The sequence below is a fragment of the Colius striatus genome, chromosome 7, assembly GCF_028858725.1.
Source record: "Colius striatus isolate bColStr4 chromosome 7, bColStr4.1.hap1, whole genome shotgun sequence".
Taxonomy (NCBI): Eukaryota; Metazoa; Chordata; class Aves; order Coliiformes; family Coliidae; genus Colius; species Colius striatus.
This window is the reverse complement of record NC_084765.1, coordinates 13,303,154-13,330,638: the sequence shown is the minus strand read 5'-3', so window position 1 is coordinate 13,330,638 and position 27,485 is coordinate 13,303,154. Positions and strand designations below refer to the sequence as shown.

The window sequence follows — 27,485 nt, the reverse complement described above, 5'->3', positions numbered from 1 at the left end:
AAGAAAATGGAAATAAATTAAAATGTCGTACTAGTATTTAACATTTAGTTTGATGTTCATTCATGTTAATATATTTGAATCAGGGGCTTGTGAGTTAAATATTTGACCCAACAGTTTGCCATTGGGAAAACATAGTCAAAGACCTTTTCTTCTGAATCCTATTTCGATGTTTTCATTTGTTCTGTTTCTCATCTGCTAGTTTTCTTGATTCTGTGAACTTTGTGTTTAGCATTTGCTGCTTCTTCCTTTGATACTCATCTACCATCCCATGTTAAGCATGGACCACAGTTCTGAGGCACATGCTTATTGGTTTTGATAAAACCAGTTTTAAACACTGCAATGGGATTGCAAGCTGCATAGCCTTTGGTAATAGGCTGCTTCCAGCAGTAAGCCCTAGCTTAATCTTATTAATTTCAGTTCAGAGATTCACAGTTTTTGGACTAAACCTGATTTTGGATCTGCAACCAAGCTTGGAGGAGCACAAGCTCACCTTTGCTTTTAAAATAACATATTTCTACTCAGCAGTAAGCTTAAGAACTCAGTTCTCTGATATTTCACATGATGGATGTGGTAACCAACATACAAAGTCAATGAATTGCTCAACATTTGCAGCAGTAAACAGCAGGCTGTCTTTTTACGTCCATATAATTAGTACTTGCCAATTATATTTGACTTGGAATAGCCACACTGAAAGGTATATTGTAATACAATGAGAGATTCTAACTGCGAAAAACCAAGGGAAATTGAACAGCAGAGAAGTAAAAAATTATGTTAGGCATCATCATGGATTTAACCAACTGCCAGAACATGGTGAACAATAACTAGTTGCAATGGCAACAGAAGCAGTGAATATGAAATCATGTGAAGGAGAGGGATGCAGGACAGTGAGTCTTTGCAATATAGAAGGTGGTTTCTCGGCTTCATGGAGAGAAACAAAGAAAAAGTAGCTACAAAGGGGGAGAACAAGGCTGATACCTAAGAGTGAGGAGAAACTGCCACCTTGTCCAGGTGCAAATTTCTCTCCATCTGTTAAAGCTTCATTTTCTCCCTCTGTGGTGATAAAGCGGACATCATAATTGCTTGGGTTTTACAAATCTGTTAAGTAAAAAGCAGATCAGTGCCTTCTTAAGGGAGTGCCTGTACCAAATACTCAAAGCCTCAATATCCTCATACATGCCCAAAACTAAAGGATTGCATATCTAAAAGAGTGACACGGTTCTTTTTTAACTGAAAAAAAAAAAGCTGAAGAGGTAGGTGAAAGGAAACTGCAGGCAGATCAGTCCTGGCAGGCTGCCAACACAGTCCAGACCTGTGAGGTAACCTGTTTAACACTGTCCTATGCAGAGGTGTAAACAGCAGGTAGTACATGCATGACAAAGCATCATCTTCTTTAGACAGTACTTCATAAATACTGGAGGAAATAATTCCTCTCCACGATGGTATTTGTCGCACATAAACATTTGTAATAGTTGCTATGGCAGTTGAGAGGGGAAAGATTACAATCAGAAAACAGTGAAAGCTGTCTGAAAACAAAGCAGCATTTCCAGAGAGAATGAAGTAAGCTTAAGTACTGGATTTTTTAGTCCTCTGAATTTTTATTATAGGCCTTTAATTTTTAAAATAAATGTATTTTTATTTCTTAAACATAAAATAACTTATATTGGTTAATTAGACCAGATGCTAAAAGGTGATCTTCATTAGTCGTGGTTGCCATTTTTAACAGTCATGAATCTGTTTGATTGTTCCTGATATTTGAGTGATATGCTTAAACTTTTCAGAATAACTCATAACAGATCAGGAATCTGGGATAAAGTACTCAGGCACAGTATTTCATTTGTGTTGGATGAGATTCAGTGCCTCAGCCCTGGAGTAACTCAATGCCTGAAAACAGGATAGGAATAAGATGTTCTGTCTTTAAGAGTCATCCCATCACTTTTCTGATGGCAACCACTTCCTGAATCTCATTGTTGCCAGCAACCCCATAACATTTTACGGGAGGAACTCCCACTTTGAGTAGTGAAAGATCTGAGCTGGGGATGTGTGGACCAATCTTCTGTGACATTGAAACTGATTCCTCTCAACACACTAATATTTAACATATAGCATGCTTCTTACTTTCAGAATAAGAAATATGGATGTCATCCACGACTGTTACCTTTTAATTTTTAATTGTCTTAGGGACTTTTTTCCTGCTGCAGTAATTGATTCTTATAGAAAACTGCCTTTCTTTTTAAAAATTCTAGTTAGAATTTCTGATGTTGTACAATCAAGCACTGTTACAACGCCCCGTGTTTTACACAGAGGTGCTTACTAGCACAGTTATGGTTAAGGGCTTGTGACACTTTCCATTATACAGTAAAACATTATTTTCAAGGTTTAAACAAGGCTGTAAAAAATAACTGTGGGATGCAGTTTTACACCAAAAGTCTTTGCCCATGAGAAAATTATTGTCACAAATGCTGAAAGCATCAGTCAATTTGCTTAGCTATTTTTAAATAGAGTGAGTGAAAAATTAAACATAGCAGTTCAGTGCTTTAAAACATTTTTTCATGCACATGTACAGCCACTACAGGTGCAAAATGCTCTATGGTCCTCATTCTTAGCTTCGTATTGCTCTAATATTGCAAAACAAGCTACCTAAAATAGCTTAACATTTCCAGGCACAACTGAATTTTCAGCTGACGGAGAAAACCACCATTATATCACACAGTGTGTAGGAGGGAGGAATCTTGCCCTTCTTCCTTACCTCCTTGAACACAGGGAGTGGAGCAGAAATATGAATACATTAAGGAAAGAACACCATAAATTCTGGCTAAGCATGAGCAATTGATACAGATTCAGACAAGTTCTCTTCTTTGTACAACTGCCTGTTTTTCTAAATCTATACTGCACACCATTTTCTCCTTCAGGAGCCAAAGTATCTTGATGATAGGAAAGTGTTTTAAGAGCATCTTCCTTTCTTATACATAGATACATCAAGTACCTAAGCAAGTGTTTAAAGCAAAACTTAATAGCAAGGGGAGAGTACTTTCTTAATTTTTACTTTGATTTAATTTTAGTGAATCAGAGTGTGCAGAGTGGGCATTACAGTACCTTCACAGCTTCCACACATTTTAAATGACTATGTTTTCAATTTGGCAGAGTAGTTTCACAGGAAAAGCAGTATCCCAAAAAAGAGTAGTTTGTGATTTTTCACATAAGCCCATATTTCATGGCAAATCTCCCATTTTTTATCCAGACCAGGTAAATGTGTCAACATATTTGGACAAGCCATTGCCTTGCTTGCAAAAACATCTTCCTGGCTTCACTTACAATTCCCAAATGCACAGGTGCAGTGTATCTGAAAACTTAGCCTTAAGAGTTTTCCCTAGTGTGTATTATTACTTGTTAACTTACAGGTTCTGTTATCATGCTGCTTTTGCTCATTGCCATGATTTATTATTTACTAATTATATTATTAATTATTATAGTATCAGCACTTTGTGTGAAAGGCATATCCTAGACCTAGGTCCTTGCAGTCTAATTACTGCTATGATAAGACAAGTGAGAACAGCAAACACTGGATGAAGGGAATTAGTTATGTTTATACAAAGAATGATGTTGCATATGCCAGAGGGTGACAAATGCGTTTGGAGAGTGAGTGCAGGAAATGGGCCACTGAAGCAGCAGCTCCAACACACATTAAAATCTTTCGCAAAGTATTCTGCATTTCATGAATATCACATAATATGAGGGAGATGGTTTTGCAAACCTCTCAAATTGTTAAAAGTAGTTCCCTTTTAGAAACCATCTTGTACATAAAAGCTTAAGCTTTTACAATTCATTGTTTTGCTACATAGGAACAAGCAAAGTTGTTCATCAATAGTGTTCAGCAACACCTTGAACAGTACATCCATCAAATATGAAATCAAGCTGCCTTTTTCCTTTGTGATGAATTCCCGTCTCTCATTTCTCCATCTTAAAACGAAAGAAAGCATTGACTGAAATATGAATGGATTATGTCTTAGGGCCCTTGTTCAGGCAAGATTTTTTTTTGTTTGTTTGTTTGGGTTTTTTTGTTGTTGTTTTTTTAAAAAAATCTGTTAGAGTTGCCTGAAGACTGAAGAATTAATCCCTATGTTTTAAATCGGTATCATGTTTTCTGGATGTTCTAGATGACATTGTCATGTTAGGAGAGATTTGAAATTATGTAAGTAAAACTCCACTAGCAATAAGACTACTACTTTTATGGCAATATTTTTATGTTTAGTTCATTGCTCTTCATATTGTTTTGACTTTATGGTAACAATAATTGCTTAGCTGTTAGAACGACACTTTTTCTGGAAAAAAAAACCAAAACAACAAACAAAACCAAACAAAATCACCGCCAGTTTACAGTATTTATAAATCTTGTCAGATATCTAACAATAATAGTAATATTTCTCTTGGGCTAGTCTTTTTAATCCATAGTTTCTCTTTCTGTGTGCCTCTGCCTTCTATATTTGAGTATGAAATGAAATATCAAAGTAAAATAAAAATAATATTTAAGGGAACGTTGATTGTAGTTAAACCTGATGACTGGGAATCCCTTGTTTCTGAGATGAAAATCTTTCAACTTAAATAAGTTTCACATTTTTCTATCAATAATATCAATGTCAGAATGGAGCTGTTAGCATTTAATTATCTGTGAAGGATCTTGAAGTTTGGAAGTGGCTCATGATAGAAAAATCTTATACATACCTCCCCAAATTTATAGTAGAGGCTGGTTCTTCATCACAGTTTCTATCTAGATGTTTAATGGATCTTTGCAGAATAACTTCTTTTATGTAGCAGCAAAAGTGAGACTATGTAGGCCACTGAGGACTTAAGTCAATCCTTAAGTGCTAATTTATTGAGTTAATATTCCATGTAATTTAAAATATTATTATATTGTTTTAGCTATATTCCATGCCAAATTTCCAGGAGGGTTGATTTCGCCATAAAATGTGGTCAAGAAATCTAAACTGTTTGTGTAATACATCAAGAAAGAAGTTGCGTTTAACATTTTTAATTCATGTAAATAATGTAGATTTTAGTTATGGCTGGCTGTGGAGCATGGCTGTGCTAATAGCTTATTTAGAAATATTGTTTCAGCATTTAATATGACTCAATGAACAATTCATCTTTAAACACCAGAACGGCTCTACCACTGATAGATCTGAGAATATTTGATTTGACTTTAGACACAGAAGACATTTCACTACTAATTTTAGCTCTAGAATTTGAAATGGGGAAAGACGTATTTGCAGGTTGTGATGACACCTATGAAAATTGGTGCTGTGTTTTAATTGAGATTAAGAATTTTGCTTGCGTATGTAAAACAAATGCACTAGAAAAGTAAACTGTCTGCCACCAAAACTGAAAACAGGGCACTTTGGAAAATGTATGCTGATATATAACTGGCTAGAATTTCCTTCATTTTGCAAAGCCACGAGCCACATGCATCAGCTCACCACAAAGTCATTAGGTCTTTTTAAAGTCAGATGAAAAACATTAACAAATACCACAAAAGGCTTTAGTATGGCCCCTTTGTTCATTCACATATGGCAGTTTATAACTCTTGCACCACTTGGATCGTGTGTTTGTTTAAGCTGCCTCCATCAGGCCAGCTCTGAAAGAACAAAAGACATCTTGAGCGATCCTAAGCAGGAAATGGGCTAATCTAAACATGGCTTGTGACACTATAAGTAGAATAGAAAGGGGAGGGATTGATTAGTCATTAATGTCCAATTGACTCCATATGGATGTTGCAATAATAAAGCCTTTTTCAGTGCAGTAGCGGAGTTATTGAATTAGAGGTTTATGTTTCCTCAGAGCTGACCTTCGGGAATTCCCTTTTGGTTCTTCTTGTTGATGTTTGAAAGAGAATGGAGTCTCTTAACAGGAAAAATAGAAGCCTTATAACCAAGTGTTGCATGGCTGTAGCTAACCCATGCAACTGTATATTCCTGCCCCTTAGTATTTACTTAAGACATTTCAGAACCCTTGCAGGTGAAATATTTTAGAACTCATTTAAATATTCCAGTATTTTATGAATCACTCATGTCTTTCTCAGTTTTTTTCCCATTTTCATTCACTGACATGCAGCCTATAAGAAATGTTCATCCCTGAAATTCAAGCTCAATAATATTGGTTTAGCATTTAGAATGAGAGCAGTATGGTAGACACTTCCCTGCAGAATATCTATGCCATTGACTAAGGGTGTTCCCGCCCCAGAGATAGTCATGTTTTCAAGTGGGTATTAGTTTTGCCTAATGATGACAAGAAATGCCAGTAATGACAATTGTTCCTGAGACAGATATCCATTTACTTTGCCTGTCTAGGTATATGTCTATGAAGACAGTATGCAGTATATTCTCTAGAGTAACCAAAGATTTGTTATCTGGGGGGAGTCAAAGGAAATGTATCACTTCAAACATAAATCAATGGCCACAGTGTGAACAGTAATTAAGGAAAAGCAGAGATTGATAACAATCTCTTTATGTTTCCTGGTACTTCATTTCTCCTTCTTTCTTCATCTTTTTCTCACCCTTTTTTTACTCCTTTCTATCATGTTTATTGTTGTGTGCCTTCTGATAATATGTAAAGGCCAAGTCTGAGGTTTTGTTGTGGTAGATGATGTATAAAATACAAGGTAAAATCTCATCTCCTTAAAGACAATAGAATTAACCTTAATGCGGTCAGTATCTCAGGGAACATACTAAGAGATACTACCTGTCCTAATATTCTTGTCATTATCAAAGGCCCGAAACACACATAAGGCACAAATAAATAATTAAACAATGTAACAATTGTTACTGAAAGATTCTTAACATTTAATTTGTGTGAAAATGTTTGTCTTTCTTCTTGATGATCTGATTCTTTTCTCCTTCTAAACCACGGGAGTTCTTCTTCCCCTGCACTGTCATTAGAGAGCAGTTAGTCTCTTGGGAACAAAAATATTGTTTGAAATTACTTTAATGAAGCTGTAACATTTTTAGAATAATTCTGTAGTATTCTTTGACCCAGTATTGTCCCTAGAGTCTAGTCTGGGATCCAGTTTCCACAGAGCAGTTGCCTGCCATATATCTACAAGAAATGATCATTCTCCTCTAATCAGCTTTTAATTTTATAACATCAAAGTTGTAACAGGTTGGGCAAATGCAAAGCATCTAGTAAATGAGGCAGTCCACACCCTCAGAAGCTAAAGGTGTCACTTTAAGGATAGCCTTTAGGCTGAAGTGTAGGTCTCTTTGCCAGCTAAGCCATTAGAGCAGCCAAACTGTACTACTTTTGCAATAATTTTTAATTCTGACCAAGCCTTTAATTCTGCAAATCAAAACCTCTTCCTGCAATTGCAATATGAACTGTAACTAGCAGATAGAGCATTAGTTGCCATAGAGAGACAATTACCAACTTCCTCCTCTCTTTTCACCCTTCACTAGTAGTACATTTTTATTTTATCTGTTATTTTGGGTTTATTATTTGTTAGATGTTACTGCAAATATTTTCAGAAAGAAGTGAAATGCCTACTTCTTTGCAGTTGAATATAACTTTTCTTTTAAAATTTCAGGTGTATCTTTCAGCCTCTGACAGTACTGTAATTATCACAACAAGCAAAAAATCCATACTGTGTAAAGCCTATTGAAATTGTTTATATAGGCCACAATACTGTCTAAATATCTGATTGTCAGGATGAAGTACCTAAGAACAACTAGTTTGAACACTTGTTCTTTCCTACATGTTTCTACTTGCAAGAGCTCACTGAGCATATGTGCTCTTTATATCATTAGCACCTCATTTCTAAGCTAAAAAGGTACTGAGACTTTCTGGCTCCCCACATGCTAACAGAAGTAAGTTTCTTGTAATGCTTTATATGCTGAATATACTTCTGTATTTCTGAGACACTGAATACATGGAGATTATTTTACTTTAGCTTTGCAGAAATTCATTTTGCAGATGCTTTTGTGATGGCCTATAGGTCAACTTGCAAATATTCCCCCAGAGATCAAGCACAAAGAACATCAACTCTTTGGCTGCTTTTTCAAATCCTTCAAGTATGGACTTGCTTAAAGCAGATGCAGCCAGAGCTTTTTGGCCTTCTTGGGATGGTTGTAATTTATTACTCTAAATAAGGATTATTTTCTAACCTAACCTTTCTCTGAAAACAGATAATTTATGGCAGGATTTTTTCCTTCTTTTTTTCCTCCATTCTATCTAAATTCTATCCAGATTAAAAAACCATCATATAACCTTGGTATTAGTGAAAGTACTCTTTGCTTGTGTTAGGACTGAAAGGTCGGGCCAAAATTGTGTTAGGAAGGGCTAAAGACAAACTCGTTATCTGCAGTGAATAAGTACCTTTAGGAAAAGGAAAAATGGAAAATCAGCATATGGATTCAAATAGGTCTTCTGTCCTTTGCTGTATGCAGAGTAGCTGAATAACAAATGATAACTTTTGCATCAATAATATTTTTTAGGAGATGGAAGAAGCATTATGTGATATATTTGACTTTTCTCAAATTATATAGCCGTTCATCTCAATAAATGTTGCAGTATTGACTTACTTTGTAACTTATAGTTTCACAATACATATATCCTCTCTCAAAAGATATCTTTTTTTCACATGTTTCAAGCCTTCTGACAACAATGGACAGAGCCTCATTAACTCAATCCTATATGCAGGTCACTCAGCAAAACTACTGCTCCTTTTTGTAATAAAAACTAACTACAACTTCAGCCTTCTGTAAATGCTGAACACTTGTAGCATGGTACTTAAAATAGTATTCAAGTAGTTTTGCATGTCACATTTGCCACAAACCTGTCGTCTTTTATGTGCATGCATGTTAGTATACAAATTGCCAAATTGGTGTCAGTTGTGTAAGTAATGGCATTGAAGGCATCATAAATTACCATGGTGATCCTCAGGAGAGGACACTGCTGTATACGAATGAGTGTTTTGCTCTCAGGGTAATGTATGTCTTCATCTGGCCCAGTAGTCAGCATATTGCCCTATGTTGATGGATATAGTCAGCTTGAAACGACACTACATTTCACTGCACAATAAACATGGCTGTCAACACCATATAAAGCAAAATCAATTTATCCTATATGGTCAGTGCATTTTAAATGAAATTAATGTACTGTGGACCTGGTGGCAAAAAGGTAGTGTATTAGTTATGCATCCTCTATTTTAGGACTTTTTTTCATTTAAATTCAATTCCTGCAGAGAATTTTTAAAACAGTATAAATAGCCTGTAGTGTTTTCTTACTAAATTAGGAAACTTGGTTTTTGCACAACTAAAAGCTTGTGAGTCAGTCACTGAAAACGGTAAATCTTCAGTGTTTTACTTTGTTTAAAGAACCAATCTTACATTATTTGGCAAACAAATCAGTGTTAGGAACTGTAACAGTTTACAAAAACAAAAAGGAAGCCTATTGCTGTGCTAATTTGTTGTAAAGTACTTTGCTTTTTCAAGCTATTATATGAACAGTTTGATGAGGCCTGAGACCATGTCACTCCCTTGCTATTAAGACCTTTTGCCTTTCTTTTATGGCTAAGGTATAACTCTAAAACCATATATTATCATCCCAACTGCAAAAGTTATTCTGATAAAAGCATGTCTTACCTAGGCTCAGTTATCTCTGTCTCCTGTATAAACTAGTTCTAAGCCTTATACTCAGCTTTGTGAACTCTAGAGCCCCATGAAGCTTTGTTGTTTATGGTCAAGGAGCAGGGCTGGATGCATTCAAGGAAACGCTTAAGGTAGCATGTACAAGTTAAATTGACAGTGGGTAATGACAGGATGCTGGGGTACATTAAAGCACAGCAGGCATGGAGAAGCTGAAGTACTTGTCTCCCATTACAGAAGCTCCAGGATGCTGTGTACCTGTTGAAGGCAGACATTTTTATTGCATGTGATTGAATGTTCTAAGACATGTCTAAAATTCAAGCAGCTATGACTTTAAAATGTTTATCTCCAAATATAATCAGATCCATACAACTAGCAGCATGTACCTGGTTTACTATATAGTTTCTTTTATGAAATGTTTGGCAAATGCTTCACTGCTCAAGCAGCAAAGTAATTGTAAATTACTTGTGTGAACAGGTCTGCATCAGTTTGGGTTCTCAACTGTAACTTTTATGTGAGTTAAAGCCTCAAATGGAATATTTTTTCAAACCTCTATACCTTAACTGGAGAAACACCAGTGCCATTTGTTTCATCATTCAGATATTGATGTGTGAGGCTGATCAATTACACTGAAATCAGTGGGTATCCTTTCTCTCTCTCATAGATCTGGCAGCAAAAAAGAGAGAGAGGAAAATAGAATGAGGCTAAAATAAATACAGCACTGAAAGCGCTTGCGTAAATCCACTTAATAATGTTTTGCATCCATCTTGTTTCTTCCTGCCCTGACATTACAGGAAGTAAAGCAATGAATGGCTCTGCAGCTAAACTACAGCAGTATTATTGTTGGCCAACAGGAGGTGCCACTGTGGCTGAAGCTCGAGTCTACCGGGATTCGCGGGGCCGAGCCAGCAGTGAACCGCACATCAAGCGACCAATGAATGCTTTCATGGTTTGGGCAAAGGATGAGCGTCGAAAAATTCTCCAAGCCTTCCCTGACATGCACAACTCCAACATTAGCAAAATCCTAGGTAAGTGCAAGACAATCAATAAGTCATGCCTGTGACTGAACGAAAACTGTGGGAAACTTAGGAGGCTCTGCTCTAGTAGTGGCGATTGTCAGGGGTTAGATATTTTTGGATCTTTGGAAAGATGAGGTTATTTATATTGGTTACACAGGCTTGTTGCTTCCTTCTTGGATAGGCAGCTTTTGTAATTGAGGGCATATTTTGTTTGGGAGATGTTCACTGAAATTGAAATTGATGAAACTTGTACAAATGAGTTTGCGTTTTCATTCCTTTCCTTTTCCATTTCTGCCTCTCTTTCATGCTTTTTATTTTCAACAGTAGAGTCACAACATGCTTTAAAGATTTAGCAGCATTGAAAAAGAATGTTTTGTTAAATCTGTTGCAAGCGTGTATCCTGATAAAAGATCTAATTGCAAGATCCCATTGAACGATCCCATCACTTGAACTACAAATCACCTGAATGCAAAATGGTACTTGCTAAAGTAAATACCTGGAAAAAATTAATAAAATACAAAATCAAAATCAAAGGTTTATGTCAGATGGTGTAGTATCAAAGAAAGGAACCTGGCACAGTTCAAAAGACACGTACCTGCATACCTTCCTGCATCTAAAATGATGTTTGATTCAAAATGTTACAGTGTTCAAAACACTAAGGAAACACTAGTATCATACAATTGAAATACTGCTTAGTTAAAAGACACCATAGTTAATATTTAATTTGTATAGATTGGGATGATCAAGGAATATACCATGGACTATATTTTACCACTGTGCAAATAAGTTGGCTCATTTTTAAGAAGTTTTGATTTACTTTTTAAGACCCCTCCAGAGAATTAGAAACATACGTGAGAATGAGTGGTGAAGTGTTAAAACCTATATTTGCTTTCTAAGTCTTTGAAGTGAAAGACAGATTCCAAATGTAACTCGTAATAAATAAAAGTGAAAATCAAGTTTCCTCTGTAATCATTTTATTGTAAATTTCAAGTTCAGATGGATTCTTACCAAATTTTGTTGCATGTTAGTTCAATCAGAGGCAAGAATACTTAGAAATAAATGTTACTTTGTCCTAAAACTTCCAAAATCTTACTTAGTAGTTCTCCTATTTTTGTCTACCATTTAAGTGAGTTATATGAATAGCCTTTCAGTGTTGTATAAAACCTGCACTGTTTCAGTGTTGGCAGCTGTAGGGAAACTATATTATTTGTGTGCATTCTGTGAAAAAACTATTAGGAGCATAGTAACTGTATTCATTAAAATGTAAACTTCCAGCATAAATATTTCAGAAGTGCCAGCAACTGAGTGTTTGTTAACCATAGAATTAACCTGTCAGTATCCACTCTACCACAAATAGGTCTATGTCCATATAATATCTATGCAACTTTTCTAGGACAATGAGAAAGGAGACTGAAATATTAGAACTGACACAGAGTATTGCTGGCTACGGGTAATATTTACACAACTTTTCCATTTGTCGATGTATGAAAAATCTTGGTAAAAGAATAGCGTCCACCCACGTTTACCACAGCTGTAATCGTTTTATTCATCTAAGAGACACCAAAAAGCTATTTTCTGCATTTCTTAGCCTCTAGGAAAAAAAAAAATCTCTTCTCTATTGAAGTGTTTAGATAGCTCCTTATAAACAATACAAGAGATCTGAATACTTTTTCCTCTTCCTGTGTACACTGTGTTAATTTTTTTAACATTTTTATTGGTGCAGCTTTCAGTGTGAGTTTACAGTACCTGAAGTGGTGTATATAATTACAATGTGCTCTCTGTTTGTCTTTTTTTTTTTTTTTATTTTGTTAATATAACTTTGTTAAATAAAACTTCTCAGTGCAGTTCTGTGCATTTATTACATCTAGCTGGAAGATGATATGCATAATGGAATTTAAAGTATGGTAAGGTCCCAATATTATGCCAAGCTGATATCAGAAGATTAGTGAATTTAAGACACTCTGACAGCAAGGGATTTTTTTGTACTTTTGTTGAATCTATAAGGTTTAGATTTTTTTTTTTTTTCCTGCTATGTAGCACGGTATTAATATCCATTAGTAGAAGCATATAAACCAAATCCTCATAAAACCATCAAAGCAGCATGTATCCCTAGGCAATGTGTTAAGCTTTCAAAAGTAAAAGTGTGGTTGTAGACCTTACTTAACCATAATACTCTTCGTGGCATTACAAAGGTATAGAATTATTCACAGATGAATGCTCATACTGTAAAAAAAATAGTCTGTTTTGCAGCATGAAGCTAAGATTTCAAGAAGTAACCATTGATTTTAAATGCAACAATTTAAAAGAGATTTACAGATGTTTGGTCTGCAGCACTATCTGAAAGTCCAGGTTCTTTTAAGATGTCTCAGGTTGTACATCTCAGTAAATGTTCTGGACCATGTAAATTCAAATCAGTTCATTTAATTAACTAATTCAAAATTTGTTTATTATGGTGAGAAGATGTGTTGAAATGAATATGTGTAAAGCTAAACTTGCCTTATTTGAGCACTCACTGGTGTTTTGTGTTAATAGGATCTCGCTGGAAGTCCATGTCAAATCAAGAGAAACAACCTTATTATGAAGAGCAGGCACGGCTAAGTAAAATCCACCTAGAAAAGTATCCTAATTACAAATACAAACCTCGACCAAAACGTACCTGCATTGTTGATGGAAAGAAGTTGCGTATTGGTGAATACAAACAACTGATGAGGTCTCGAAGACAGGAGATGAGGCAGTTTTTTACCGTAGGGTAAGTGCTATTTCAGACAGAGCATGCTGTTTGAAAACAAATAGACTTATCTGTTTGGGTCACTGACTAATGTCACTTACAAGGATATGAACCTGTAAAACCTTATTAAAAACATAAGATATATAATAGAATAAGGACTTATCTGCTTGCCACTGAATGCTGATTATGTGACTAATTGCATAATTCTTTAAAGTCAAAAGAAGTTGTTTCTCATTAGCATGAAGAGTTTGGATCATGTCTTTTGTGAGTTATTAGTAAACTAATCCATTCTGAGTTAGTAATGACTTCAGGAGCACTTCCTAAATTAAGATAACAACAAAAATTGTTACTGTGCAGAATATGGGGTTCAGGAGAGGGGAGAAAGGAACAGGAGTAATAGCAGTTAAATTAGGAATACAGATGAATGAATCATATCGTGACATGAGGCTATTAGGAATTTTGTTATGCATAAAATTTTGGACAAAAAAAATTAAAAAACCTAAGGTTTTAGCAAGTGTTTCAATTAGTGCGTAGGTAGACTGAGTAGATTTATAGCTCAGAACGCATGGCTCCAACAGATGTTGGCACAATGTTTTTAAACAATATTTCGTCCAGTCTTCAGCAGAGAAAGTAGTAGTATGAAAGCTCCACAGACTAGAGACAACAAAAGTCCAGTCAAACAACTGCACCATAACTGATTTCTCTGTCCTGTTTTTTTTTTTCTTTATGTATTAATCTGTGATGCTCAGTGCTCTAACACAATGTTTCTGGTGGTTTACAAAGAGTCTAAAAGCTATCTTCAGTGCCAGCCTTTCCAAATTCAAAATGTTCTGCTTATTTCTCTAATCACAATAGTTTCCTTTTGTTGGGTACTTCACTACCAGATAATTGACCTTGACGTCAATTATGTGCCCTCATTTTTGGCTTGGGATATAGAACTCCTGTTGCAGTCAATTATTTTGTGGTACAGCCTGCAACAATGTGGGCTCTTTCTGCAGTTAGTAAATAGAAGTGGTTTTGATATCTTGAAATAGCCTTCCAGGCTAAAATTTTAACAATGTTTTTTGTTCTTTAAGGGAACTTGTTTACTAATATGCTTCCATCAAAACTGTGCATAGAGCTCTAAAGAGAAATCTGAATTTATACAGCATATCACAAACTGTATTCAGATTTAAGGAATGAAACTCAGGTTTATGTCTTCCAAAGCAGATTGACAGACCAAATCACATCTAGACAAGAAATGCAAAAGAAATGCCAAAACAACATTCCAAACAATTTGAGAATTGTTAGCTAATTCAAAACAGTATTAAAAGCAGTAGCATTTTACACATTGGAAACATTGGCTAAATCTGGAGGCGAATATGGCAATGAATTTAGGAAACCCCTAACAGGGCCTGTTTAAAGTGTGATATTGTGTTTTTTTAAAAAAAGGAAAAAAAAAATCCTATTCAAAATTATGCTGATGCTGCAGCCTAAATGTAATATCTTTCTCATACATCTAACAATATGATCAGAAAGACCATGAGAATGTCATCATTTTCTTGAAAGGATTAGTTCTAAATCATGTTTCTGCTAAGTCCACTTTACTGTGTGCTATCAATGTTGAAAAAGTTTTAAAGTAAATTAGCTTTGCGCACTTATATAATGATGCAACAGACTTTACTGGAAACAATGGCTTTTAGTTATGCGAGTAATGAAGAAGGGATATGAAGTCTAACGGATGCGTTCAACAAAGGTTAAATGAGCTCCTTGTTGCATTTCGATATGAATATAAATTTTGATACAGAGGAAACATAGGTGTGCTTTTAAAAAATTATTTCATACTTGTCTAGAACTTCTCTCTGTTGACCCAAATTCCCTTTTCCCTAATGAAAAATTTAAAATTCTTGGAAGAGACCAAGAAAAAAAAGTGAAAAAAACCAGACCAGGACAGCTTTTTTGAATGGAAATGTCAAACATGGCATCATTTATCTCAGCAGAATAATTTACTGAGTAATAAAAAGCAACATTTAATCCAAATCAGATTATAATTAAATGAAACATAGTAACTGGAGCCATTGACTTCTTCAACTTATTCTTCCTTATGTTTAATGTAATTATAACATAAGCATCAGCTGGAATAGTTTTGCTAACTGACCTTATATTCTCATCATTTTTCCTCTGTTTTGATGGAATAAAGAGCATAATTGGTCTTTAAGAACTGTAGAATTTAGAGTTGAGATGCAGTTTCCTTTTCAGAATGAAATAGGAGACAAATGTGGTGTTTAGAATGAAATATATTCTGTTTAGAGTAAATATTTCTGTATTCTCTATCTGTAAGATAGAGAACAAAAACACAAAATAGGCTCTAATGAAATGTGCCAAGTGTTTCATACTCCTTGAAGCTGTTTTTTGGGTTTTTTTTAAAAGAACATACCAATCAAGTTGGGAATGGATATGTCAAAATGGGAAAAAATTATCACAGAATAAAAAGATAACTAGGAGATGTGTGAAAGGAAAGACAGATCTTCAAAACAGGTGATGAAAGTATTACCAGCAAGAAAAATTATATTCTTTCATATTTGTATTTGGTATTCTCTTATATCAAATATACATTTACAGTTGAAGTAATCCAGTAAGGGCTAATCAGATTCCCTTGGGTGAGAAATTGTCTAGCATCGAAGAATCCTGCCATGTGTTACAAAAAAATCTATCCCTCCCAGTAAAAAAATAGAATTTTACACTGATTGAACTTTTAAGATGCAAAAAGTTCTTACTTCAGTGAGATACAATCTTTGAGGAACGTTGGTGAGATACACAAAAGTTTTTTAGAGAATCTCAGTTTACAAACTATCCAGACTTTAAAATAAAATAGAGAAACAAGCTCATGAATGGACAGGTTCTATTCTGATTTTTTGAGAAAAACTTTCAAGTAGTTGAATGGCAATTAAGATTTCTTGAAATAAATTGGGCAGGAAATTATTGTTTTGAGACAAATGTTGTATATGTGATAAGACTGTACAAAAAACTAGGACCTGACAAGTGTCTTAACAGCCTTCTGATGCATCCTTACATTAATGTTTCTCCAAATGAAGCAGATAATATACAGAAATAATTAATATTTAATGCAGAATATATTAAAAAATTGCTAGTTTTAATGTAGTGGAAGATGAATCTGAAGCCAGTTATGTCTTTAAAATATTTGAGTTATTTTTAAGAATAAAATTATTAATGGGAAGTTATGAATAACTTCAGCATAAGTTAATCCCTGAACAGACTTCAAGTAATTTACATTTTATCTTCAATAGTACTTTTTTTTTGTAATGCACAAATAAATGTGAACTAACAAATAGATCATATATAAATTGCAAATTCAGACATTCTGCGTTAAGAGCCTGTCTAGCACACTCTAAATACAAGTTCACAATGCATTCTTATCTCTGCAAAGTGATGTAAGCAGTAACTTTTTTTGTTTCACCAGTGTAAGTTGTTTAGAATAAAGCCTTTATAGTATTTATAAATACTGTACACACATAGTCAGAATGTTGCTAGACTACGGTTTTGAATAAGGCTGTAATATTATACTCCTGTAGCTTGAACTTATAGTAAGTACACAATGGGTGCTTTTGTGAGATTTACTGTTATTTCATTACTTATGGGAATATAAGTTTCAGGATTGTGTAGCATATAAGCATTTTTCTTAATGCAATCAATTTTGCTTCAGCCATTTAAAGAGCTATCAGAAAATAACTGGGAAGGGGTCAGAAAACAATGGTAATTTGCCAATTTAAATATTTAGCAAGTTTTGCAAAAGTCAAAAGTGGACTGCTTTCCAGGAAAATCCCAAGAATATTAATGTCACAAACTTGTGAACAGATCAGTTGGTCTAAGAATTTTCATGTTACCTCCTTTTTTATATTTACCTAACTATTTTATGCCAAATCTTTGGCCCCAGACTGAACAGACATATTAGCAATGCTGGGAGAGCAGAGAGGCAAGTGACCTGTAGTTATCGGCCACATTTCTTTGGAAAAGTGGAGATAATGGATACAGGAGTGATTTGAAGCCAGTATATGTAACCATGCATCACCATTCCTCACAGATCTGAAGGGATAGGAAGATTAGTTTTTGGTTCTGGTAATCTTAACCAGGCTTTTTTTGCCTTGCTTTAAACATGCAACTGAGTTGAATTGTAACCTGTAGCTTGCAGTAAAGTGTCTTTTTAACTCCTCACTCCGTAGTCCTGTGATAGGCAAAACTCTAGCTAGATACAGAGATTAAACATGTGGAATTTAATGTTATAAAAAAATTCAATTAACATGCCTTTAGGAATTATAAATAAAAGAAAACAATGGCTAGATTCATAGGTTAGAAACTCCCAGCCACGTGGTTAGAATTTAAGTAAATGCTCTGATTTCCTACCCTCTCCCCATCCAATAAAATTTAATTACTTAGAAAATTATAACACTCATCTCCAGTAACATATGCCATCTATATAGTTTGTGATATTTTAAAATCAGGCTTTCTGGGATGTATGTAGCAACTTGAGCAGAATTTACAGTGACAACCTGATCAAATCTAAATAAAAAACAAGGTTCAACTGAGAGGCAGGAGTCCAGTTACTCTATGTGTGGGGGTGACAATATAGAAGTGCTAGCAAACTTTTGCTAGCAAATGGGTAGACAATTTAAGACATTCCTTTTAGGTGGTACAGTTACCACATGTTTACAGTTGCATGGCAAGATAGAGGTAATTTAAAGCTCAGAGTTATTACCTACCCAGCAGCAGGCATGCACACCATATTTGATTTTTGTTTAACGTGTAAAAAAGTATTGCATTTATGAATGACAACTTCAGTAAGCCTTTAACTTTCCTGTTACACTGATCATGTTCTTTACCAGTTCCTCTGTGAGTTAGGTGTTCCATTTTATGGATAAAGTATTGTAAGATGTTTGCAGAAAATCGCTTCCAAGCAAATACATTGGCTGAAAATTATTTTCACAGAACATTTATCGGACCCTTTAAAAAGTGAAAATTTAGTGAAAAATCCCTAGCTGTTTGTAAATTATCTGGAAATCATCGTTTGCAAACAGGAGTATAATGACTGTGTCAAATGAATTACTGCAATGTTTTTCTCTATACTAGCAAGGTGTACCAAACTTGATACAACAGCAATTTGAATTTGAATTTCTCAAACTGTGCAGAGGCATTAAGAGTTGAGTTAGCTATACTAGCAATGACAATACTACATGCTATCTTAATATTGTCTTACATAGACTGTTCATGATTTTGACTGTACTGATTACCAAACTTGAAGGACTTTGGTTTCTCAGTAACTCTATAATGTGATATTTATCAAAATTAGTGCTTGATCAATGACCAATAAAGGCCAAACATCCAGAATCCTGTAAATAAGCTTTACATTAATTTGTGTATTGATTTAGCCAATGATTAAGAATTTGTAAGAGACTAGTTTATTCCTTTTAAATTTTAGCATAGAATGATACAGTGGTCGAGAAGTTAGAGATTTGTTAGCGTAAACACGTCTAACACTGTTTCACCTGCTAAAATTATGTAATAGTTCTCTAATACTTTGTCACTATTGCTCTAAAGAAGGTTGTGAATACATTGAAATATACAGTTCTTCAAAGAGATTATGCAAATAGGCATGTATGTTCAATAACTAGTCAATCTTAAACCAGCATCTTCTAGGGCACTTAAGTATTTGTAATTCTACAGTATATTCACTCAGTGTTACTTCTAAAGTATGGTGGAGATTCTTTTCCTTCAGACAAGTTCAATCCTTTCTTTTTCTCTTAGCTTTACCAAAGGTAATGATCTAGAAACAAGATGAGAATATTTGTATGAGTATTTGAATATGGAAAGTATGTTATTAATTAACCCTAATGTAAGAAGTAGAATTAATTAATTTGTAGCAAATGAGGGCTTGATCATGGAATGGCTTCAGCAACCTGACCTTTAAAGCAAAGCATTTCAGTGTATACACATGGCCGTAAGAAGAGACATTGCATCACTTAGTACAACCATGTACATGCTTACAGTCAAGCTGGTGTTGAATTTCTCGCCTAGTAGTGATATAAACCTATTTTAATTGAAGCGTGATATTGCTCCAGTATGCTGAAAATCACACACATGAAAAAGACAACATTGCATAGTGCTAGGTTAGGTATCAGAAGGTAAGACAGGTTAAAAGTAGATGTCGTGCATCCTGTACAGGACTAGACTGTGACCTCCAGAGGAATGCATGCAGCCCTCCTAGTAGACTACCTGCTTTTCTTTCATTTGGACTTGCAGAAGGTCTTCCTTCCTATGGACATGGGAAATCATGTTCGCCTCTTGTTTTTCCTTCCAGACAACAGCCTCAAATTCCAATCACCACGGGAACAGGGGTTGTCTATCCTGGTGCTATTACCATGGCGACTACCACGCCATCACCTCAGATGACATCAGATTGCTCGAGCACCTCTGCCAGCCCTGAGCCCAGCATCCCCGTCATTCAGAGCACTTATGGTATGAAGACGGACAGCGGAAGCCTTGCTGGAAATGAAATGATAAATGGAGAGGATGAAATAGAAATGTACGAGGACTATGAGGATGATCCCAAATCAGACTATAGTAGTGAAAATGAAACCCATGAGGCAGTCAGTGCCAACTGAGGAGTGTTCACAGAATTAAAGTACTCAGACTCATTTGGGGTTTTTTGGGTTTTTTTTGAACGAAAGTTCTTAAAGAGCCTGCATGCACGTGTGGCTCCTACAGTTACATCAGCAGAATGGTCTTAAATGTTTCTTAACGTGTGAGACAGATTGTTTCCCTAATTTTTCATGAACTTGGGTTTTTTTGTTTTTGTTTTGTTTTTTTTTTTAATTTAGATGAAGACATATATTAAATATCAGACATCAGGACTTGAAAACTTATATGAATCAATAGCTGTCTTACAAGTCTTACCTTTTGTCTTTTTCCGTTTGAATGCTGATAAGGGTTTTAGTTACTGTTTTAGATGGGGGTTATACATTCTCACTCAGGTATGCTGTGCCAGCCTACAGGTTGTGAATGTGTTTTTATTCTGGATTATTTTAGAAAACAAAAACTGCAGATTTCATATTGTGAAACAGAACAAGTCCGCAAGTGTGCACATCTGTGCATCATAGCTTGTCTTTAAAAAACAGTCTCTGAATTCCATTTCTTTTCATATGTATAGCTGAACTTCTGATGTGCCAAACTTTTCGTAACTTTTGAATCTTAACATTTAAAAAAAAAGTCTTAAAGGAGACACTGTAAAGTCTTAGACAATCCTTTGGCATCTTAAAAAAAAATTATATATAAAACCTAATTTTTTCCAGAATATGGTAAAGTACTCAGGAATCTGGAGACAGGATATTCTTAAGTAGTGAACATGATTGCCATAGTGCATGTGCCCAATTGCTTTTGCCTCTTGATGTGCCATTAGTGTGAAATTTTAATTAAGCACAAAAGAGCGATCACCAGCTATGGACTGGCCTGTCTTAGCAGTGTGAGGCCACCTCTGATTACATTCTCTACCCCTTTGCTTTTAACCCTTGCATTCAGTCTTAACACATTTTCTCTTAAATAATTTATTCATTCCAGAATGTCAAGGGTTCAAATACTTAATATTTATTTTTAAAAGTACTGTTGGTGGCATTACACTTACAATTCCTTCTTGATACTTTAAAGAGCCCCTTCTTTCTTCTTACCTAAATTACACAGGTATATGAATATAGAGGTGCACCTGCTACTAAAAATGAACGTGACATTTATGAATGAGAAACGTTACTGTTCCTGTAACAGTATATGCTCAAGGAACACTCTGCTATATCTAACGCATAATAAAGTGGATCCTTTTAGATGTACATACAGTGCAAATATTTCTAAAAAATTGTATCTGTAGTTATAAACCTCTATACTTAGTCAGAAAAGGCAGGTGTAAAATCCAAACTGCATGTAGAGTCCACCATGATGATTTTTTAGGGCCTGTAGAATCCTGCAGTGAGACATGGCTCTGTACATCATGTTCCCATTGTCACCTGAAGGAACTGATTGCCACTTCAAGTATATATGCAGTGATTTATATGTGAGACTCCTCGTGGGGAAGAGAAGGCCACACAAATATCTGACTTGCAAAGCTGGGAAAATAGTCCATAAAAAATGTTTATTGAATATTAGTCACATGGCAATGCGAGCCAAATCTTGATGAATGCTTGTCAAGTGCTTTGGAATTTTTGGATGTAAGGTGCTACAGAAACTAAATTTTGTATTACTATTAGAAACAATGTGATTGCTAGATAAAATTCTAGGAAATACAGAAAAGAGAGATATTTTAAGACTGTGAATTTATTACATTTTGGAGACAGAAAAGAAGTTGCCTTTATTTTTGGCCCCTCATACTCCACTCGTTCACAAATACATCACTGTATATATATGCATATCCAATGGGCCTGGTGAATGCAACTGCTGAAGATCCTCAACTCCCTCAGCTTTTATTTTGAGTTGGATATGTTCAGCACATTGGTGACAAATTGAGACTCAGTCTGAGAGGTAGGAGTGGGCCTAGAGCAGCTCCTCATCATAGAGATGAACGCACTTTGTTTAGGGCCCAGACAATGAAAGTAGTGTTAATACCGGCTATCCTCGTGTTATCATCCTACCTTGTAGAAATTCATGTGAGGTACAATGATGAGATGCTGTATTGGAAGCATTTTCCTCATATCCCCACTAATACCTACTTGAGCAGAGGTAGCCATTGTTACCACTGTAGGAATAATATATAAATGCTTGAGAACAACCTACAAGGCAAAAAGGATTGCTCCATTTACAGGACAATTTATAAAGGTAATGGCATAGAGAGACAATGGTCAAATTTCTCTGACCATTTTGCAATTCGGAGCAAAATTCTGGATTTTTAATATTTATTTAAATGTATTCTGAGTCCATGTCTAATAAGCAATAAACTGGTCTAGCCAAGACTTTAAAGGCATATGCTGTGTCATTAGCTGGTGAGCGCCCTCTTTAAGCTGGCTAAGGTACTGATAGAAAGTGGGTTTTGTTCTTATAATTGCTTGGGAATTTGAACTGGTTTTAATACATTCAGCTCAGATTGGGGGGAGGATACCATTATTTCCTAAAAAAAAGATGACTATTTATTAATGTCTTTACATTATTTTCCAGTTAGAAGTATTTGTCCCTCCCCTCATGTCATTTTCTTTCTCTCTTGGCTCTCCTTTTTTCTGGTTTTGTTGCATAGGTAGAATGCTGTATTGCTAGCATTGTATTTTATGTAATTATTTTTTTGCACAAAGGCAAACATTTAGATTAGTTGGTTAATTTTTTTTTAATTTTATGACCATGCCAAAATAATATTCTGCAGGCTTGTGGAGAACAAAGGACTGTTCTTTAGGACTGAAACTTGATTTTGCTTGTAGTACAAAAAAACACACACTCACAGATGTTGTTTCGTAAGTGTTATAAGCACTGGATATAAATGGTATTTTTTATCACTTCTGACTAATGTGAAACTGTTGTACGAAAACTACATGAACAAAAGTCATCTGTTTCGACTCGTGTGGGCCTGCCTCACAGTTGCCGGATTTGAGTCATTTTTATGTCTTGTTATTTCATTTATTTATGCAAAGTACATGTATGTATGAACACTTTGTTTTAGCTCCAGCCTTGCCTCAATGCTGATGCTCTGTACGTTAAAGCCACCTTCTTGAAAATGACGGGCTGTTCAGGAATCACCAGCTGGTAAAAATTGCATTTATTGGCTGGGGGAGTGGGAAGAACATATTTGAATCTGAATTGTGCATATGAGCATTTTATTCTATTTATTAGCCGACATTGGCTCTAAAATGTCAGTAGAAATCAAGGAAGGACAATCATAAGGATGAAAAACAACACTTTTAATTGGAGCTCAAAACAAAGTTTTTGATGAATTTACCATCTCATTTTAGAATTTTTTTAAATTGTGTAAATATAACATAGGAAATAGAATTTTATTTTTTGTTCATGGATACTTAGTGAAGTATAAGTTATGTATTTACTTTTGTTCTATATCAGTGTATGTTGGTCCATATTAAATGCTGACAAGTCACTGTACCTCATGTAGATGCTGAATTTACACCCGCAGTGTGAGCGCAGTATCGTGGACCTGTAGCTGGGACAGCAAGATGCCTCACTTGTGCTCTCACTGATTTTTAGTGGCATACTCCACAAACACAGAATACTTTCTTATTTTTAAGAAAGTAGATACATTAAACATGCCAAATTTCTGATTACATTTGAATTCTGAATTCAAGTAGAACTGACGAGATATTTTACTTCTTAACAAGAATGGCATTTGGAAGTCAACGATATATCCCTGGAAAGATTACCATGACTAGGATGGCCCTTGCAATGCAGTCAAGACTTTATAGTATCAGACCTTTATTTTCTACATTCATTAGATCACATTGTTGTCATATGAAGATATAATACCAGTTCACACAATACACAAGAGGACTTGTGGAATTGCTTTTTAAACATTGTGTTTGGGCCCCCGTTCATAACTGTTACTGAAAAAAAGAACAACTCCATTCAGGTAATGCATAAATTATAGTAACAGTATTTTCTCTGTGAACACACAATTTAATTAACAGACACAATATATTTTCTTTTGGGGAAATTATGAAATACTGATTCTCATGAGAAGAACACTCCTGAAACAGTGTGATATCAGCTAGAATAGTTCACTTTGTGTTTCACAAAAATGGATGATAAAAGTCTTAATGGAAGCAGAACTGGTTTCCAGGGCCCAAGTTTACATGGAGAAATGACTCTGATGAAGTGGCCCAGTTCTGATCTGCCTGTATGTTTGGGCATCACCATTAAGCTTGTGAAGCTGCCTGCTGATAATACACAGGATCACAATGGGCTCCAAATCAGCATACTCTGGTGCAGCATGAGGCAGGGGGAAGGCAAAAGATGGGATTGCTCTGGGATGGGAATGTAAAACAAACAGCAGCAGTAGTCACAATAAATGCAACACCCCATGCCAAGCATACAGCAGTCAACTGTGGGCTGTTCTCACTTAAGTGCAAACACAGTCACCTCTTGATGCCATCTAAAACATAGTCCTCTCTCTGGGCTGGCTTTCTGGTTTTGTTTTTTGGTCACATTAAAGGCATGGCATTTCAAAAATCATTTCCTAGCCAAACATACTACAAGATTTACACCCTCATCCTCCCCCAGCAAAACACATACCTACTTGCTTAATATTAAGCAGGTTAGTACTTCCATGGTGGTCATTAGGACCAGTAAAGCATTGGTGTTATGTGGGGCAAACTTTGCTGAGCCAGGGCCACAGTGTGAACAACTGCACTGGAGATGCAGCCAGCAGAATGTGTGATAGAGTTCTTCATGTGTTTATGAGAAGTTAACAAATGGGCTTGGACCCTTGGTGTTTTGCATGCTTTTCTAAGATTCAAGTTGGCACTTAAGCATATTCTTTTCGAAGAATAGTACTATATGACCTCATTTAATCTTTTACAAAACACACTTTTCCCTTTAAAAAAATACAACTTCCCCAAACCCTTTTTTTTTTAATATAACCCATTAATATATGTGATTTTTCTCAGATCAAACTACATTTTTTATATACTGTAATGTCCTACTACAGAAGGAAAAAGAAAAAAAAAGTATATGCAAATATATTTCATTTTAATCCATCACCCTTTTTTAACTACCAGATTTGTTGGAAATTGTGACAAAGAAGTATTCTGAGATTTCACACACTGGGTAAAAAGGGGTTGGGATGGGGTGAACTGGGCTAGAGGAAAACTTATCAAATTGGTATTTATGGCAATATGAAAGCTATAAAGCAACTTAGTGACATGGCTTGCTTTGTAATTTCCGCTTTCTAAAAACCACAAGTGAGGTCCTTGGTGCTCTTGGAGTATGGGGAATGTGCAAATATTTAACTGTTTGTATGCTGCACATTGCAGACCTGCTAGTGTGCATTCTCCGTTTGTCTTCCTTTGTCATTTGTGTTTTGCTTTCTAGAAAGCAACGTTTTTTTCTTGTACCCTTCTTCAGCTTGTAGCAAACTAGAATGCTTAGCATTTATGTTCATTCATTATTGTATTTCCCATGTAAAAATTTTTTTATTACATTAAGACAAGCTTATAAGCTGTTACTACATAACTTATCTTACTGTAACTCTTATTTCCCAACATTGTAATTTGTTTGTGATGTATATTGTGAGATTGTACTCTATGTTAATTTAATCAGCACAATTCACTGACATGCTGGACTGACATGCTAGCTGCTGTTTCAAATTGTAAAGTTTGTGTAGAGCTGTTGGGACAACTGAGACTCTCTTGTCAAGGTACTATGCTTTGATTCCTATAGCAACACTGTGGGTGCAGCTCTTAATGGTGAGGGCTGCTCGTTGGACACCCACTGGCTAACTTAACGGGCAGGTTTTCCTTGTAGAAATTCTATATACAATGCAGGTACCTACCTGGGCCCATGGCCGGTAATTATTTGGGCGTTTAGAGGAAAAACTAGTGTCTATTGCTGCTTTGAATATGTTTTAAAGTCTGAAAATGTAAATAGTTTATCAAAAAAATCTTGTACAGTCCAGTGTAAAGTTTTTAAATGAACTTAAAGGTTGCCATCACATCTCACACTCTCCTCTTGATACAGTAAAAAAAAAAAAAAAAGAGAGAAAAAAGTTTGCTAAGGATACTGATTTAAAAAAGAAATCTGTTCTCAATTTAAAACAGAGAATAGTTATTCTTAGCTCTGCTTCATTGCATAAACAGACTTCTTCGATTTTGTTGTGCAGTATTGACGTGAGGTAAATTAAATATTAAATAATCTTTCAGTGGTACTTTTAAGAGTCTTCTCCTCCTCTGCCTCAGTTATTAATGGAAAAGACAAAATTGAAAGACACTGTCCATGTACAGGATGTTCTGGTGTACGTTGGCACCTTACCTACATGTTTCGGGTGGGAGGGATTTTTATTTTTTTTTTTTTTTTTTGCACAAGGTGCTTTCCTGATATGTTAAACATGTCATCCTTGGGTGATACAGTATATGCCATGATAGGGGTTTAGACCCCTCAGGGGAGTGTCTATAAGACTGCCTATTTATGCTCATTTACCTCAAGACTGTCCTCTCTACCCTTAATCTATTCACCATCACTCCATCTTTTGTACTGCTGTTGACACTTACAAATTAAAGATAAATTTTGTTTTACGAGATGTGTGTGTGACTTCTTCTATGCATCCCATGTTATTCTTTCAAAGTTAGCATTAAAGATTGACCATGGTGAGCTGATGGACAGAAAAATCCAACAAAGTCTGTTCAGCTGTCCTTTAAATTTAAGGACTGAGTCTTCCAGCTCTTAGGTTTTCCCCATGTCTTTCCTTTCTACAAAGACATTTATCATCCTCTAAAATCCATTAACACCGTATATTGTAAAAGACATGCATGAGTCTAATTGTTAATATTCACTGAGACCCATCAATATTGTAAGCAACAAGTGCTGTTGGTAGCAACATAATCTCAGAAGGATTTTCATTGAGTAGAAATGAGACAAAATGGTTTTCATGTTTCTTCTTTCTTCAGCTTCCCTTTTTCTGCTGCATATAACATTAAACAAACTAACCAAATTTGACAACAAAAAACCCTATAGTTGTCATATTGCCATGTCTGTAAACTGCTAACATTTGTGTATTATGATTAGCTTTTGACTTAGTAATTAGTCACGGTCCTCATAGGAAAAGAATAAATTACACTGAAGTGTAGAGTACTGTAACAGAAATGTAACAGAACACTTTGATTGTGTATTACATCAGATTTCAGCCTACTTTCAGTTGTTGCACAAACTACCCTGGAATATCTAAATGGGAAAGAATATTTACTTCCCTGGAGAGAGCATCATACATGAAATTACTAAAAATTACATACTGCATTATGAATCTATGTGATGAAATACTTAAGGGTCAAAAGTGGATGCAATTAAGTTTCTGACCAACATGTTACTTCCCATTATCTGTTATGATAAACACTTAAATATTCATTTGTGGAATTTAAGCTTTCATTTCTGGTA

The 27,485-nt window shown here is 35.3% G+C and overlaps 1 protein-coding gene across 11 annotated transcripts in view; it reads left to right on the top strand.

The window, feature by feature from the left end:
• The window catches only part of SOX6 (SRY-box transcription factor 6), a 366,925-nt gene extending 340,296 nt beyond the window's left edge, over positions 1-26,629 (top strand). For 9 of the 11 annotated variants that reach the window (XM_062000290.1, XM_062000283.1, XM_062000284.1 and 6 more), the window contains 3 exons: positions 10,424-10,657; positions 13,181-13,397; positions 19,729-26,629. In XM_062000290.1, the coding sequence (XP_061856274.1) occupies positions 10,424-10,657; positions 13,181-13,397; positions 19,729-20,032 (755 nt within the window). In that variant the 3' untranslated portion in view covers positions 20,033-26,629. The remainder of the gene's footprint in view (positions 1-10,423; positions 10,658-13,180; positions 13,398-19,728) is intronic. The other 2 variants (XM_062000286.1, XM_062000287.1) reach the window with 1 other exon arrangement.
• The last annotated feature ends 856 nt before the right edge of the window (positions 26,630-27,485 follow it).